Genomic DNA, 17980 nt, shown 5'->3' on the forward strand with positions numbered 1-17980 from the left:
GCACTTCCTAGCAAATGTCTTTTAGCAGACGGGTCAGGGACAGACCCTCAGCTGATGTAAATGAACCTAGTTCCCTGGGCTTCAATAGAGCTGGGCTAATTTACATCAGCTGGGGATCTGCTGGCAATGACAGAAATCTTGCCCTTGTCCTCTTTTTGTCAGATCATTGGCATTCGTGCTCATGAAGACGTTTGCAGAGCTATGCTGCCCCGTGCCTTCATTGTATCCGACACCCACTCCACACACTCTGGTAAAATGCCACTGCCAAGACTTCTCTTCCTGCTCTTTGAGGAACTCTCCAAAATCTTGCTCTTAAGAAGGCAGCTGGAAGGGAAGCAAGACCTAGTCAGGTGGCATCGCTTTGAATAAATGTAACTCTGCCTCCAGGGCTCAGAGGGTGGGAACGGCAGAAATCTTTCATGGGAAATCAAACCAAGGAACAGTGCGTTTGCATTTGCATGGTAAACCCAAAATAAATACGAATAAATAAACCTTCTCCCAGTTCGAATTACCTGCATGTGCTTAGCTTTGACTTGAAACAATTACATGCGGAAGGTTTGCAAATCCATGCTCTGCACCGGCATTGGTACTAGCAGTGATTATGTTTTGCAAACATCCTCCTTGCACTTCATCCCAATAAAAGCTTCCTGGGTGTAACATTCTCACCCACTGTCAGGCCCGGTGACACCACCAGCGTGGGCCAAAGGGGTCTAGTGTAACTGAAAATCAAGCCCCCATTAATAGTCGGTGGAGATGTATTTAAATCCATGGGACTAGCCTGTGGTGAAGCGCATGCTGCTGCGGCTTTGCTAGTCCGGGAGCCCAGCTAGCTAGATTAAAGCAGGCTTGGGTCCATAGGCGCCGACTCCGTGGGTACTCCAGGGCTGGAGCACCCACGGAAAAAAATTGGTGGGTGCTCAGCACCCACCGGCATCTCCCCGCCCTGCCTGCTCCAGCTCACCTCCGCTCCGCCTCCTCTGCTAGCACGCCGCCGTGTCCCGTTTCCCCCCCCTCCCTCCCTCCCAGCACTGGGAGGGAAGGGGGAGGAGGGGGAATGCGGCATGCTGGGGGAAGAGGCGGGGCCGGGATTTGGGGAAGGGATCCAATAGGGGCAGGGAGGGGGCGGAGTTGGGGTGGGGACTTTGGGGAAGGGGTTGGAATGGGGGTGAGGCCAGGGGTGGGGAAATGGTGGGGGTGAGGCAGGGGCAGGGCCAGGGGGGCATGAGCACCCACCGGTGCCAGAGAAAGTTGGCGCCTATGCTTGGGTCCATCCACGCGAGCAGCAACCACACTGCCTGATTGCAGCCCAGGCATATCCAGAGAGCAATCTGAAAACTCTCTGTGGGGAGGGATAGCTCAGTGGTTTGAGCATTGGCCTGCTAAACCCAGGGTTGTGAGTTCAATCCTTGAGGGGGCCACTTAGGGATCTGGGGCAAAATCAGTACTTGGTCCTGCTAGTGAAGGCCAGGGGCTAGACTCAATGACCTTCAAGGTCCCTTCCAGTTCTAGGAGAGGGGATATCTCCATAAATTTAACTCAGAAACCCTTCCTTGATGGCAAGCCCATCGTTTCCTTCCACTGCCAGACCACAGAAACAAACCAGCACTGGTCTTTTTGGTACCTCCCCCCTGCAGAGAAATGACACAAACTGCTTCCCCCTCGGTAGACAACCTTGAAAGGCAACTGTGTGCTGTCATAATCTTGACACAGGGAATCAGATCAACTAGGTAACTCTCAGAATGGGAACTGCTACGACACATTGGACCTGATTTCGCAGCCTTTACTCACGGTGAGTCGCCGTTACTGCTAGTAATTCGACCTGACTCAGTGGGATTATTACCCAAGTCTGACTATGAGGGACAAATATTCTGCTGGTGTAAGTGGGCAAAACGATGTTGAAGTCAATGGACCTGCATCCATTTGCTCCTGCAGATAATTTGGCCCAGCATGAGGAAGGGCTGTAGAAAGGGGCATATACTGATACATGCACTGTACAATAAGGGAGCAGTTCTAGAAGTTTACTGTGACTGGTAACAATAGACTAGGGCTAGTAACGGTAAACGTTGCATTTACACTCATCTGAGACCATATTTGGCTCCAAATGTTAAACCCTTTTGAAGGCCACATGGATGGTTTGGATGAATACACACCCAGGATTGTTGGGCAAACCTCTAGCAGTTCAGCTCAAAGAAGCACCCAGGAGACTTCCAGGTGGGTTTTACGGACCCAGGAAGTTCCGAGAGTTTGGACAAGCCTCTGTACGTTCGGGTGCTTATTTCAGCTGAACTGTTAGGGGTTTGTCTGGTCTCCGTTCTGTGGGAAGCCAGACTGCTTGAAATAGCCACATACCTGATTGAAATTCCCCATGAAAATGGGACCATTTCTGCGTTTGGAAGGAGATGAAAACGGAATTGACCTTGAATAGTTTTGCTTTTTCTTGCAAATATCTTGCACACCTCTGTGCTTTATAGCCTCGGAGGGACTTTAAGGATATGATCTAATTAAAGTGGGTGAGTACTTTCTCCAATCAGATACTCCCAGGAAGCAACACAATTTCTTCTTGGCGCACACAGCTCATTCCCTGAAATGAATCTAAACATTCAGGGTGTGGGCAAGTCAGACCATGTTAATGGGCTAAAACGGTCCCAGCCTTTACCCACGACATGTTAGAACGTTAAAGGAATCTGGCTTGCTACAGAGGAGATGCCAGTTTGAAGAGAGCAGAGAGGTCTGTGGGCTTAGAGATCGAACACGGCAGGGAAGTCTTTGGAGCTCCACAAACCCGAGAAGGAAAAACGCAGCTTCCCTCCACGAAACCCCTGGCAGCTGTGTTGCCGCTCACCTGAACAGAACAAGTCACCCAGATGCTGGGAGAGATTCTTTTTTCTTGGGCGAGAGAGGATATTTTATAACCTGCTTTCTTCTTCACTACTGAAACTGAGTGTGATGAAAGGAACTGTGCACAGCAACGGGATGTCATGTAGGCGCTGCTCTTCAGGGATCTGATGCAAGGAGAGTACTCTGAGAATGGAGGAATTTCTTGTTCCTTTGAAGGGCCCTTTTGCGGTATGTTCTTTTCAAGTGGGTTCTCATTGTCCAAGACGTTTTGTTGTTTTGCATTTCCCGTGCTTAGGTATCAAACCCTCTCACTAACACCCAGGCCCTATTTCCTCTTCCTCCCCAATCTAAAGCAACCTTTTGAGCAATAGAAACCAACCCAGAATCGTGTTTATTATTGAAAATATACAATATTTCTGAACATCACATAAAAAGCCTTGTAGATACGTTTGCTCTAGTTCAAAATGCAAAATCGATACTCTCTGTGCAGCACTTTGCACATTCCTCGTAACTCAAATATCATCCCCGGCACCATCGGCGTTATTCGTTTTTACACAGCTTCCCTTTTATTTTATGATTCTGAAACCCGAGCAATACAGCCGAGCAAATCCTCAGTTGTCCTTTCCTCGCCACCAGGTAAAACAAAGACGTCCAATGGCTGCTTACACAGTTTCAAAACTATTCGGCTAAGCAGAGATGAAACACAGTAATTTATAGAGAGATCCAGAGATACCGCTGAGTTTGTCCATTTCAAAACCTCGTATGTGAACAAGGCTGGGCGCCAGCAGGACACATAACCAGCTGTTAAATAGCTCAGTGATTCCCTAACCCAGCCGAGGGAGCAGTGGGGAAGATATACACATCCCGATCCCCTCAAACACCTGCCAGATCCCCTTTTGCCTGCTCCCTTGCTCACTAGGCGAGACTTCTACCAAGCTCAAAGAAGGAGACAGATAGACAATCTACAGAACAAACCTGTTCAAATCATTGGGAGCTGAAGTGTGGAATGAGACGGGCAGTTGGTCAAAAAAGTCTCTTTAACCACAATCCTTAAAGAAAAAGAAAATCGATCGTTCCTTCCGCCAGGTTGTTTTCCACTTTGCCGTTAGAAGCTGAAAATCTCCGAATGGGGCTACCAGTTTTAAATCCCATTCGTCCTTAAACCTGCACCCCCCACCTCCCTCCCGCGCTCCTTTCTTTGTTATATTTTTGGCTGGTTGCCTTAAAGCCGCATCATATATAAATGGACAAATGTCCACCAAGACACAAGGGGGCGTCTCGCTGCAAGAGCACAGTGCCGAGAAAAGGAGGCAAGACAGACAAAAAGGGGGAAGAGGGGAAAACTTTGAAGGTGGCCGGACGTCTGCATGGTCAAACTGCCGCCGTCTGTTTGATGCTGTGGAAGCTGATTCTCGTCGGGGAGGTGGGGATCGACATAGCCCGAGCCACGCGCACGCGCAGGGCGTGGTGGTCCTGCCAGCGATGCCAGCGTTTCCTCGCGGCCGAGCGGACCTGAGGGGAGAGAGGGAAGGGTGTGAGTATTTGGAAGGAACCTGCTAACGGGGATGCTGTCAACTTCAAAAGAGGGCGTTCCGGGTTCTGCAATGACCCAGAGTCTCCTTTGCTAACGTTGGGGGTTTTACAATCTAGCTTATGTGCTTCTACAACCCCCCGTTACCGCAGGACCGGAGCACCTCATAATTAAGGCTCCCATTTTGCCACAGGGATTTTTAGTAAAAGTCACGGACAGGTCACGGGCAATAAAGAAAAATTCACAGAAGTCTGTGACTTGTCTGTGACCTTTATTAAAAATATCCATGACAAAATTGGGAGGGAGAAGGCTCCGGCACCCATCCCTGCTGCTGGGGCTCTGGGGTCCCCCACCACCCGCGGCAGCTGGGCAGTTGTGGGGGCCCCGGCTGGGAGCTCCCAGGGTCCCCCAGCCGCCCGGGGCTTGGAGCTGCGGGGTCCTTCCGCCGCCCGTGGCTTGGAGCTCTGGGATCCCCGGCTGCCTGTTGCAGCTGCGATTTGTGGGGGGCCCTGCTGCCCGCGGTGGCTCGGAGCTGCAGGGGGCCCTGCCCGTGGGGATGTGGGGACCACAGCGCCGCCCCGCCGTGAAGTCACGGAAGTCTCTGGAACAATCACTGATTCCATGACTTCTGCAATCTGCATGACAAAATAGTAGCCTTCCTCATAATCTCTATTGTATTTATCCCCACAGACCTCCGGTGCGGCAGGGCAGTGATACTGTCCTTGTACAGATGGGGAACTCAGGCCCGGAGAGGGTACGGGGCTCGTCCCAGCTCACACACAAAGTCTGACTTTCCTATTTTTTAACAACATTTTTCTGTCTGCTGCTGCTGCGTGGGACGTCCACACATACTACAAGGGCAATAGACTGACTCTCTGACTATACAGCAGATGTGGGGGGGAGAAGGAAGGGGGAATCGTGACCAGAAGTGCTCTGGAGATAGTCACCTTAGGTGAAGGGGTAAGAGGGCCGTATGGTTACGGCACTGGGCTGGCACTGAAGAGATCTGGGGTGAGTCCTAAGCAGTGTCTCTAAGCGACCTTGCAGCCCACGGGAGGGGGGCGATGGTGGCTTTAAAGCCAACCTTGTGCCCTCTGATCCTTAACTGCCCTGCAGCTCCTGACATAGTTTAGAGAGCCCTGGGGACCTCCCAGGGCGGCTGCCTTAAGGGCGGCAGTGCTACCTGGAAACTCTGTCGCAGTGTGGCCCTTCTCCTGACACACCCCTCTCACCATCAGCTCGGCCCCGGTGCCCTTCTCCACTGGGGCTCATGAGTGGGTAAGTGGAAGGCTGTTTTTCAGCTGTCTTCCACAGTGCGTTAGCCGGGGATACTCCGGCAGCCAGAACCGGGGCTGAGAGGGTATGTGTCTACTGCAATGGAAAACCTGTGGCTGGCCTGTGCCGGCTGGCTTGGGCTCACGGGGCCGTTTCATTGCAATGTAGGCATCCGGGCGCAAGATGGGGCCTGGGCTCTAGGATTCTGTGAGATGGGAGAGCCCCAGAGCCTGGGCTCCAGCCCGAGCCCAGAAGTCTCCACAGCAATGAAACAGCCCTGCAGCCCAAATCGGTTGGCACGGGCCAACCACGTGTGTCTAGCTGCTGTGTAGCTGTACCCTTAGAGCCTCTTTATGCCGCTCCAGCCCTTTTATCAGGTGTAAAGTGGCAACAAGGGTCTCATCCCTGGGTTCGATTCCTGACTTTGCCACATACTTCTTGTGTGACCTTGGGCAATGAGTTAGTGTCTCTGTGCCTCATCTGTAAAAGGGCTGATAATGCTTCCCTTCCCCCCACCCTTTGTCTGGTCTATTTCGAGGGTAGGCTCTTCACAACAGGGGCTGTCTCTTACTCTGTGTGTGCACCGTCACGATGGGGCCACGGTTTCTTTTGAAGATTTTACGTGCCGCGCTAATACAAAATCATAAGACTTGTATGTAACAATCGTAGGCAAAACGTCTTCAGACAGCAGTGTGAGTTTGAAGTGTCCCTGTAAGTTGCTGCCCACTCTGAAACTTGCACACACTACAAATTGGGTGCTACCCACATTCCTTGTTTTCCTAGTCTCATTTCCATAACCGTCATAAAAAGAGACTTGAATTATGAAATGGTGATTTTTACCCATATAAAAGAGACTATCAACTTCTCCCTAGGGAGGGATAGCTCAGTGGTTTGAGCATTGGCCTGTTACATCTAGGGTTATAAGTTCAAACCTTGAGGGGGCCATTTAGGGAACTGGGGTAAAAATATGTCTGGGAATTAGTCTTGCTTTGAGCAGTGGGTTTGACTAGATGACTTCCTTCGATCCCTGATATTCTATGGAGTAGGTCTTCTGCAGTTATGTCAGAAGCAGGCCAATAATGGTTAGTTGGTTCTTTTTATTGACCGTGTATCATACAAAAAGAGCCCCCTGGCCTATGGGAGCGGCAGAAAGACAGATGCTGACGTGTGCTACACAGATGCAGAGTGGTGAGAAAGTCAAGTCATAACCTGGGGTCTTGGTTATGCCTCTGATATTGCCTGTAGGCAGCCCAAGGTGGTTCAATATAGAGCAGTGAAGGGATATTTCCCCCCTTCTGTTTCTAGGTGAACACACACAATAATGTTATGAGCATCCCCGTCATGGCAAGTTTTTAAGAACAGGTTGGACAAACACCTGCCCGGGATGGTCTAGGTCTCCTTGGCCCTGCCTCAGTGCAGGGAGCTGGACTTGATGACCTCTCAAGGTCCCTTCCATTTCTGTGATAACACAAGGATGGCACCCAAACGTGCTGTGGGTCATACAGAATCTAAAGCGTAATGGGGCAGTTGGAACTATCCTGAACTGAATGTGGGCTTTCCCCTTCCTTCCTTCTGCAGCACATTCGAGACCTCCCTTTGCACATTCCATACGCACACATACACAAAATGTCACCAGATGCCTAGGTTTCGTTAGGGAAGAGATTCCTCCCGGAGTGAAATCCATCCCTGTGCAGGAGGCCAACTTAAGCCCACCCAATCAGTGAATCATCCCCTGTAATACAGAAGGACGCTTGAGTGGCTGTCCTGTGTAGCCTGATAATTATCTCACAGACAGCTTGACAGTCCTGACATAACTAATGCATCCCAGGTGCTTGCAGAGCAGCACGCTGGTGGGTCATGGAAATAATAAGTTATAAAATGGCCCCGAATGCTTCTGAGCAATCTGTTTTGACCAGATACTTACCTGGATAATGAAGCCAGATTAGATTTATCAATTGAGCTTCAAGCCAATCAAGTCAAATAGAGTGACCTGGAGATAAAGACGTGAATCTGAACAAGCAGTGGTTTGCACGCATTCGCGAGACCGCTCTTTACTTGAGACGGTTGAGACAGGACAACGGGCAATAACTGCAGTGCCGAGCTGTACAGCTGAAGCTGCCATTATGGGCCATACGGGTGTAAATGTTTAAGGAGATGAGCCGACACACACTTGGCAGTGCCACGCTGAATCCAACAATGCCCAGCATGGGTTAGAGTCACAAGGAAAAATAGACATGGTGCCACTGAGCATCACCAGGCCTAACTTTTAGGCACCTGGACAATCACTGGGATTCACAGCACCTGAGCTCCCTCTACCATGAATGGAGAGAGATGGGTGCCTCAGAATGGGATTCATAAAAGCCAACACACTAGGCGAGGAGCTGCCTCAGCTAGCCAATGGGGATGCCAAGGAGAAGGATACATGATAAGCCCCTCTCCTCTCAGAGATAGGCGCCTAAAGTCTGGGCTGCCGGGAGGCGCCTGCCTGAGCTTGGGACTCTCAGCTGCAAACCTCTTTAGGCATTAGGCACCTATGTCATTGTAGCAGGAGGTGATGATGCCACTCTCCACCTTCTCACTTTCAGCCCAGTGGTTACAGTGGGAGACACCTGGGTCAAGTCCTGAGGGGAAGCAGGGATGTGAGTTGGGATCTGCCACCTCTCAGAGGGGCACCCTCACCCCTGGGCTACGGGATATCCTGAGGTGGGGCTGCCCCAGTCTCTCCTGTTGAAGCTGTTCCAGCCTGGATTATTAAAAAAAAGTCACTGGAGCACTGGGCCAGCCAGCTCCCAGGGCAGAGCTCTAACCAGCAGCCCACACAATTGCTCTCCCCACTTCATTTATACAGCGCTGAAGACTGAGGGCATTGCATATCAGAACACCCCATGGCCCAGTGGAGAGAGCACACGCTGGAGAGGGGACAGATCCCTGTTCAGACCTCTTCTCTGCAGGCAATGGTGGGACTTGAACTGGGGTCTCCCACATACTAGGTGAGTGCTGTAACCACTGGGCTGAAAGTTATATGGTGGGTACCAGTATCACCTCTTCCTCTGGCTGTTTGTGTAAGCTCACCCTCTAGGGGCCTGCTCCTGGAGGTGAGGTCTGACAACTTTTATGGGCTCAGGTCCCACAGGAGAGTTAGGTGAGGAACAGCTGTCTTCTCTCAGTTTGCGCACAGTGCTAGGGGTCTGGGGCCAGCCGCCTGGCACGAGGTGGCCGTGCGCATGCTCGGAGGTGAAATATAGGCACCTAGGGAACTTTTACTGCAGAAGTCTAGGCTTGGAAACACTGAGTCCAAAAGCCCGGATCCCACAGACCCAGGATTACAATGCAGTGTAGACATCACCTATGGCATTTGGGGGCAGCCGAGCGGGGGCTTTGTGCATCCCTGTGGGGCCTGTTTCTGGGATTTAGGTACTTAAAGTGGCAGTTAGGTACCTCAAGCCTATTGTGCATCTAGCCCGATGTGTCTAAAGCCCAAGCAGAAAAGGGTAATTCTAAATTTACCTCACCTCACTATGCTCAGAACTGAAACTCTGGCAGCGCTCAGCTAAAACCGAACTTTTGTATGGAGCATTTCAGGGAAAAAATAGCTGGGGTGGGTACAGCAGCATGTTAAAAAACAACAACAACTAATAAAGCTCATGGTGAGAGGACAATAGAAAAATAGCACCGACATTTAAAAATAATCTGCTTGACATCTGAATTGATCTCTTTACGACAGATGCTGTGCCTGTCTATCTAGCATGTCTGGAGCCAATCACCAGCTCCTAGCAACAGCATTAGTATATCAGTGACCTGACATTCACAACACTAGCCTATCATAGCATACGGAGGCATAAAGACACAGACACCAGCATCAATGGCTGAAGCGCGCACAAACACCCGGAGAAAGAGAAATTAGCACCTTTGTCTCTATAAGCATCAGTCACTTGAGATAACAGAGGTTGTCTGTGTTATTAGATCACAGAGTTCAGTGCTCCAGGCTCCAACTGTTTGGTCAAACTATGTGTTGCAAACAATTTAGCCATGTGATTTGATCCTTTCTACCCTTTGCAAATTGCGAACTGATCATGCCCTTCCTGAATTTGTTCATCCCTTGGAATTGTTTGTCAAATACTATTTACCAACACATTTGGGCCTATGGGTTACCATGGGTTTGTTCTTTGTGAGTAGTCCACTATTCAGTTTGTAGAATCTGGGCGGTGGGATTGGTCACGGAAGTCACCTGATTATGGTTTCGGATTCCTGATTGAATGACCTACCCCAGGCATTCTCAAACCTTTGCATACTATGGAACACATCTTACTGGAGAGACTCCTGTGGACACCCCCATTCCCACTACCAGCCATAGGGACCATCATGGAAGGGGAAGAAAGAGGGATAAAACCTGCAGTACTCTCCCTTGACCATAGTAGTCGGCTAATTTCTTGCAGCCATCAAGTAGAAGTTTTTGCTAAGGAAGAAGTGGAAGTAGAAGAGTGTAGCGGCCTTACAGATCTGTTTTGGGAGGACGTTTCATGTGTCGTAGGCAGAATGAAAGAAAACTAGATATGTTTGTACCATCCTTGACCAGGTGGGGACCCAATCACTTGGGGCCTCTAGGTGCTAGGGCAAAACCCATAAATAATAATAAAATAGGTAAAGGGGTGGAAAGGATCTTGGGTTGAAGACATGAAGCTTGAACATGATCTGGTGGAAAAGAGGGAGCAAATGGATGCATTCGAAGAAGGGGCAGCTTGGTGAGAACAATGGGAAATGGTCTTGGCAGCTGCATTTCATATGGATAGAAGGGAGGTGATATAGGTGTTGGGTAGATAAGAAAGGAACAGGCTGCAGTAGTTATGATGGGATGACCACAGTAATGACCATTGTACCTGATTGTATATGGTTCTGGACTGTTCAACATTGCTTTGCTAGTGGCTAGGTCGATACAGCTTCTAGACTCAGAGTGCCTGAACTAAAGGCCACTGAAGTAAATGGAAAGGCTCACACTGATTTTCAATGGGCTTTGGCTCTGGCCAAGAGTTATCCCAATGTTTCCATAAAAACAAGTCCAAGCGATGAATTCACTAACAAGTTCCATCTGCCTTCTGCATGGAATGAGCTCATGCTATGTTCCAGTTCCCAGCATTGTGCTATGAACTGAGATAACTGAATTTGCAACTTGGCTTTTTGGTAACAAATGGATTTGGGGGATGACTCCTGGAGAAGCTGAGTGGAAGTTCCATTAAATTCACCCTGTAATCTAGGGGAGAGGACAAGCTGTGCGGCACCAAGTCTCTGACTTTTTTCATCATTCTCTCTATGCACCAAAGAGATTCAGAAGAGTGTCTGACAGTTATGCAGGAAGATCCTCTAGGTTAGAATCAAAGCTATTAACTAAATATTCAGTTAGGCCTGGTCTACATGGGGGGAGGGGGAGATCGATCTAAGTCACGCAACTTCAGCTACATGAATAACCTAGCTGAAGTCGACGTACTTAGATCGACTTACTGCAGTGTCTTCACTGTGGTAGGTCGATGGCTGATGCTCCCCCATCGACTCTGCCTGTGCTTCTCGCTCCGGTGGAGTACCGGAGTCGACGGGAGAGTGCTTGGCGGTTGATTTATCATGTCTTCACTAGACGCGATAAATCAACTCCCACTGGATCGATTGCTCCGGAGGTAAGTATACACATGCCCTTAGTGTTTCTTTCATCTCCCCCGGCACCCAATCAGATTGCCTCTCCTTTATTTGCATTGACTGCAGCTGCAGCAGTCTGGGTGTTAGGCGGGCTCTTTTTGCCAGTATACTGTCTGCCTGTCTAAGTCCCTCACCGTCGTAACTGAGGACCTACAGGAATTAGAAAAACAAGCAGGTCTTTGATTCTGGATTCTTGGTTTATGCTCAAAATATAAAGTTTGGCTTAAAAACCCCATTAAAATTATAATTGAAATAGTCCCCTGCAGCATTACAATGTCAAAGAATGCACCATCTGCAGTAAATAAAATCCCTGTCAACTGAGCAATCACGTTCAATTGTTCCAAACCGTGTAAAGGGCAAAAAGTACACTAACTGGGCAAACAAGGAAAAGTGCAATTAGATTTGAAATGTTCACTAGCTCTTGTCGATGAGCATACACCTCCGTGGCTTCCCCGGAATCAGTTGTCCTGGGGGCGACCCAAGTCTTCTGTTTGGTAGTACAGATCATTGCTGTTATGATGAAAGACAATCTCACATGTCATCAAAGCCAATGGGTGTGCCAAGCATACTGATTCACGCTCAACAGTGGGATCAGTTAAGCATGTTCATGTAGTAAAGATACATTGCTGCAAACAATGGAGGTCTACTGCCCAAGGCAATAGGCCACATGACAGGTCAGAGCTAAGTGGACTGTGGCATCATCTCTATTTAAAGGAGCCCCCGATTAAATATTGCCATTGGTTAATAGCCACACATAAATGTTGCAAGGGAAGTAACTAAATTTAATAAAAGTCAAAGCTCCTACATGAATCAATGCAATTGATTATTTAATCTTAAGAAAAGCAGCTCACGTGGCCATTTTTTTCATGTCTGCAGATGGTGTGACCCAAGAATTTTATGTCACATCATTCTTTCCTTTTTTTCTAATATTTTTTTCCAGTTCATCATATTACAATTTAATCATTTTTCAGGAAACTAGTCTTTTGGCACCAATTTAGCAAATCCTGGTAATGAATGGATGGGTGTTTGCCATTAATCAGACTGGACCGCTGGGGTTTATATTCTAAGATAACTAGAGCGATGTATTTCTATGCATGAAAATCTTCATGAAGACAGTGTGGGTTTTGCACAGTTTTAAGGACACACAGCACATGGTGCAGACATCAGGACAAACCCAGCGCCTCTCCACTGGAGTATAGAATGTCCAGCAGACAGTAGGACTAGCCCAGTTCCACAAATGGGGGCCAAAAGCGCAGGGAGCCTACTCCAGGCACCGGCACCTCCTTTGGGCCACGAAGCTCCTTCTACCCTAGTACAGTTTGGAGTGACAGGGTCAAGGGTTGGGGTTCCACTAGTCACAACATCCCTGTCTAGGGGAGAGGCAGGATCTAGGGTATGTCTACACTGTAAATGGAGGTGTGATTGCAGCGCAGGTAGCTACACCTGTGTTAGCTTTAATCTAGCTAGCGTGAGTAACAGTAGTAGTGAATATGTAGCGGCACGGACCCTGAGTATGTATCCAGGGTCCCCAGCGGGCTTGTACTAGGACAGATAAGATGGGGTGGTGTGGGCTCACTACCACTGTTACCCGCACCGGCTAGATTTAAAGTTGGCATGGGTGTTCTTACTCACGCTGCAGTCATATCTTCATTTGCAGGAGAGGTTACTGCAGCCCTGAGGCGGTGCTGCTACTCTGGGGCCTGAAAGGGAAGATTTTGTCCCTCGCATGACCTTGCACTAAAGGGTAATCTCCAGTAGTGGTGCTTACATTCTCTTTGTAGGCCACCAGCCATCAGGCAGTGAAACCAATACTAGATACACAATTAAACCTCCACCCACAGAGTCACATTCATTCAGCAGTTCTGAGGCACTCCTCATGCATGTCCCTCAGGTTCAGAATGAATATTGTGAAGACTGTTTTGATAGATGGCCAGGTGGATGACTAACCATTTAGATGGTGATTCATAGCTGGCTGCTATAATGAACAGGCTTCCAAGCTGATAAATTCACAATAGGCCACTTTTAGCATAATAGATTGTGTGAGATAGATAGTGCTTGGGCTAAAAGGGGAAGATGCTCTGAATCCAAAAATTGGACAAATTTATCCTTGCATTGTACCTAACTCCAAGGCCAATGAGATTAGCCATCCTCCCTGATTATCCTTCTTTGCTAACTCGTCTGTTATCTGTCTAATGATGTAATTTCTTAATCTGGTGCTATCAATTTCTTAAGCCATCTATTCTATGGCACTCTATTGGACCATCACTACTTTATGGGGATGGAGTTGTTATTCTCCCAGGAAAGCTGGTAACACCCCTCCAAAGGGTTCCAGAATTTGAGGGACTGGGTTTCTCAATCCTTCGACGACTCCTCTGATGGATTTCTGAGATATTATAAAACCCTTAAACATAAGCATACATGGACTGGCATCTACAAGAGACATTATCCTTCCTCCTCACCATCTTAGCAGGTCCCCTTGTCTCCATCATACAACTGATGAGGCAGCAAAGTCAGAGGCCAGTCCCACTGGTGGAAAACTCATTTGGAGTCTGATCAATAATTGCCAGGAGAGATTTTTTTCTTCCTGTGCTGTGGAGGTGGGGGAGTCCAAGATATTATCTTCTCCTCTACCATCACATCCATGAGGTCTAGGCGAGCAGAACAGATCGGAGTAGTGGACAGGCTGATACATTCAGAATGTGAAGCAGGGCAGAGTTTCTCTCTTTTCTGACGTTTTCGACTTTCATTTGGGAGGAGACAGACTGTATTCAAGCTGGTCAGGCTGACACCGTGTTGGAGAAGTGTTGAAGAACTTCTCTCGTGTTGGAGAAGAAGAGGGTAAAAGCGCAATCTTCTTTTAGTAGGGTTTTATCTAGCCTCACTTAACGAGGCAGAAGATATTCTGGGAATTCAGCATCTAATTGCTTGTGAAGGGACCTACCTACCTCGAGGCTGAAAAAAGAACTCCATGAAGGCACTGGGGACAATGTTTTGAAAGTCAACAGAATTTAGGCTTGTAAGTTACTGAAGTGCTTTTGACAGTTTTGTCCTGGGTTCTTTGTGGGTTTCCCTTCATGCTTCCTTTTGAGGAGGCAAGACACCAGCTGACTTCAACTAGCAGTACTTCAGCCTGACACAAGAAAGCATCGTTTAACTTTGACAGTCTCGCCAAGTATTGTCTGGGTTTCAGAACTCCCTTTTTTAGGGAAGATCATGGAGACAATAGTTAGGAGGCTGTTCTGGTTGCATCTGGAGTCTATGAAGCTCCTGGATCCTCATTAGCTAGATCTGAAACCAGGCTATGACTTGGAGAGGACCATGACATTTTTGTCTGATGATCCATTTCTAGAAGATGGATGCCAGAAAAAGCATCCACACTGGTTATCAGATCTATCAGCAGCCCTTGAAACCACTTACTGGGAGTAATTTAGCCCACTCGCTTACAGTTCCTCATTGGAGAGGAGAGGGGTCCTCTGGCAGAGCCTAGAGGGGGGTATTGGGTATGTAATTTTCTTCCCCACAGACTCTCAAATGTGGGATATAGCAGGATTCAGTTTTGTCACCTCTCCCATTCAATGTGTAAGCAAGGCCTCCAGGAGATTACGAACACCTGTCAGGGATAGTCTAGATAACTGGTAGTTCTGCCTCAGTGCAGCAGACTGGACTAGATGACCTATCGAGGTCCCTTCCAATCCTACATTTCTGTGCTTCACCTGCCCCAGGTGTAATGCCATCCCTTTCTATCTACCCAGCCAAGGCTTCATACCGCTCTTCTCACCATGGTCTATGGGATACCTTTTCTAGTGTGGTTTACTGTCTCAAGGCCAAACTGAATCCTTGGGTACCTGGGTAGGACACATAGAAAGCAGCATCCTTTTCCCTTTCCCGGTAGCCAGGAAATTGACTATCTCTTGCAGCCCCCTGTGCACGGGGCCCATTGGTGCACCGTGGCGGTGCCTGTGCCACGTGACTGCAGCCAGCCAGTGTGCCCTATAGCCTTCTCTGTCTGTGGGGCCCATGGGTACAGCATGGTGGTGCCTGCAGGCAGCGTGGCCTGTAGGGGTGAGCGGGAAGCCTAGGGCGGATTGAAAAGCAGCTTCTCAGTGCACACTCTTCTGTTCCAGGGCACCAACGGATCCCAGCTCTGGGACACAGTGTTTGCCGGCCAAGCCCTCCTGGAGGTAATGTTTCCTGTCGTGCCAGCCTGTTGGGCTGCCCCCCAAGGGACGTGGGTCTCAGACAGGCACCATCCTGCACTTTCCTCAGTGCCGTGGTTCTTGGGGCCCTGGCTCTTACAGCGTACGCTCAACAGCAACGTGAGAGAGAGGCTTCTGCAGCCTCAGGTGTCCAGACCAGACAGAACTGTTACGATCATCTGGTCTGACCCTCTGCATAGCACAGGTCAGAGAATGTCCCCCGGCGCTCCCTGCGCTGAGCCGGTAACTGGTGGTGCAGCCAGAGCGCAGCTCTTAGAGAGAGACCTGCAGGCTTGCGATCCCAAAGCGCTCTGAATGCCTGCTAAGGGCTAGTCCAAAGCCAGGATCGATAACGTCACAGGGGGTCAACAAGCATGTGGGCAAGGGGGATCCAGTGGATAGAGTCTACTTAGATTTTCAGAAAGCCTTGGACAAGGTCCCTCACCAAAGGCTCTTAAGCAAAGTAAGCGGTCCTCAGCTCTCATCTTACGCTGCATCCACCTGAGGATGCTTATTTCAGCCGTGTAATATAGTTGTTCTTCTCTCTCCTTCATTGGCCAGCATTCCAACCCGTACATCAGGGCTGGCCGATTATGATCTTATACACTTTGCTCTTTAGTTTACTTGGCTTATTCTTATTGCAGAGAATTCCTATCAACCCATACCATTTATACCAAGAGCGCTCCATGTGACTCTTAACATCTGCATTTATATTCCCATCATGAATCAATGCTGAACCAAGGTATTGAAACGGTTGCAGAGTTTAACGCTCCATTTCTTGAGGTCTTCCTTTCTGGAAGTTATGTTTTAGTCAAACGCCAGTTATTGCACTCAACACTGGGGTAACTGGGTGAAATTCTATGGTTTGTGTTATACAGGGGGTCAGACTAGCTAATCTAATGGTCCTGTTGGATTTTAAAATCTATGAATCTATATATACATACATACACACACACACTCAATACGTATATAATATAGTGGAAGCATACACCTGGCAGTATGCAGTTTTGCTGTACATTAACACCAAAATACATAGGTATATAGAAGTCAAACACATCCCTGGGAAGTACAAGATGACCACAGCTCCATCAATTAAAAAACTCTGAAATAATAAAGCTCTTTTAATTAAAGTACGCTCAAATCTACCCTGTAGAAGTGTTGTATGGATAAGCAGTTCTCTCCAGAACAACCTCCTTCCAATCCGCCTACACATGCGGCAGTGACGTTTTAATTAAACAAACACGTTACATAAACTTAAATGTGCTGCTGTGACCTGTCAGTCAATTTAGAAAAGTCTTTCTGGAACATCTTGATCCATATTGTGATTGACAAATATAAAAGTTTGCAATCAAGGTTTATTGTTGCTAAGTGGTTTGTAACATAAGTGCAGGCATCTGCGTATGCTGTGTCCTTTTTCATAAATTCATAGCTTCTCAAAGAATATATCAAATCTGCCTATCAGATTAAAAAACTAATTTAAACACACAGGGCTGAATCCAGTTCACAGATATGCAAGGACTGTTTGCATCGAAGTGTACAGGTAGAATTCAGCTCCATGCACCACTTAACATCCCCCGGAAGTGCTGTTTTCAGGATTTAAGTGGTATTTAGGCCTTGTGCCAGGGGTGAATTTGCACCTACACATTTGAGAGCAGCTTGCTAATGGAGGTTTGAAATAGCAGGCTTGAAATCCCACAAAAATGGGTTGTTTTAGGGGCCCCCTCCCTGTGCCGCCTGATTTCAGTCAGGTTTGAAATATCACAGGGTCATCTCTTCTCATGCTCTTTCCATCCCAGGGGAGGCCAGGATATGCAGAAAGCTACAAAACTGTGTGTTAAAAACACATTAGCCAAACGCTTATGAATCGCAACATAACTTTGGATTCAGTTGGCCTAGTATTTTGGGCGAAGGTTTGGGTCAGAGCTTGTTTTGTTTGAACTGCTTTAGCCATCCCGAGGGCTGATGCATAGACATTGAACAATCCAGCCGAGCCGCAATCTGTGTCAAGGCCATGGCAAAATGAAGTTCTCATCTTACAAATTGGAACCAGGGGAGAAAGGAAGGGGAGAGGCCTCATGGGTGAGGCGTGGCGGAGTGTGCGTCTGGGGCTGAAGAGACTAAGGTTCAGTTCCCAGTGCTGTCAGAGACTCCTTGTGAGATCTTGGGAAAGTCACTTAGGCCTGGTCTACACTGGGGGGGATCAACCTAAGATACGCAACTTCAGCTACGAGAATAGTGTAGCTGAAGTCGACGTATCTTAGGTCGACTTACCTCATGTCCTCACGGCGCGGGGGTTGACTGCCGCCGCTCCCCCGTCGACTCCGCTTCCACCTCTCGCTGCAGTGGAGTACAGGAGTCGACCGCAGAGCGATCGGGGATCGATTTATCATGTCTACAATAGACGCGATAAATCAATCCCCGATAGATCGATCACTACCCGCTGATCCGGCGGGTA

At 48.5% G+C, this 17980-nt stretch overlaps 1 protein-coding gene across 4 annotated transcripts in view; it reads right to left on the reverse strand.

Moving 5' to 3' along the window:
• Window positions 1-3223: 3223 nt before the first annotated feature.
• Window positions 3224-17980, reverse strand: part of CRHR2 (corticotropin releasing hormone receptor 2) — a 272679-nt gene continuing 257922 nt past the window's right edge. For 3 of the 4 annotated variants that reach the window (XM_054016597.1, XM_054016598.1, XM_054016600.1), the window contains one exon: window positions 3224-4350. In XM_054016597.1, the coding sequence (XP_053872572.1) occupies window positions 4210-4350 (141 nt within the window). In that variant the 3' untranslated portion in view covers window positions 3224-4209. Of the gene's footprint in view, window positions 4351-7568; window positions 7635-17980 lie in introns of all 4 variants that reach the window. The other variant, XM_054016601.1, reaches the window with a different exon arrangement.

Source organism: Malaclemys terrapin, chromosome 2 (assembly GCF_027887155.1).
Source record: "Malaclemys terrapin pileata isolate rMalTer1 chromosome 2, rMalTer1.hap1, whole genome shotgun sequence".
NCBI classification, from domain to species: Eukaryota; Metazoa; Chordata; order Testudines; family Emydidae; genus Malaclemys; species Malaclemys terrapin.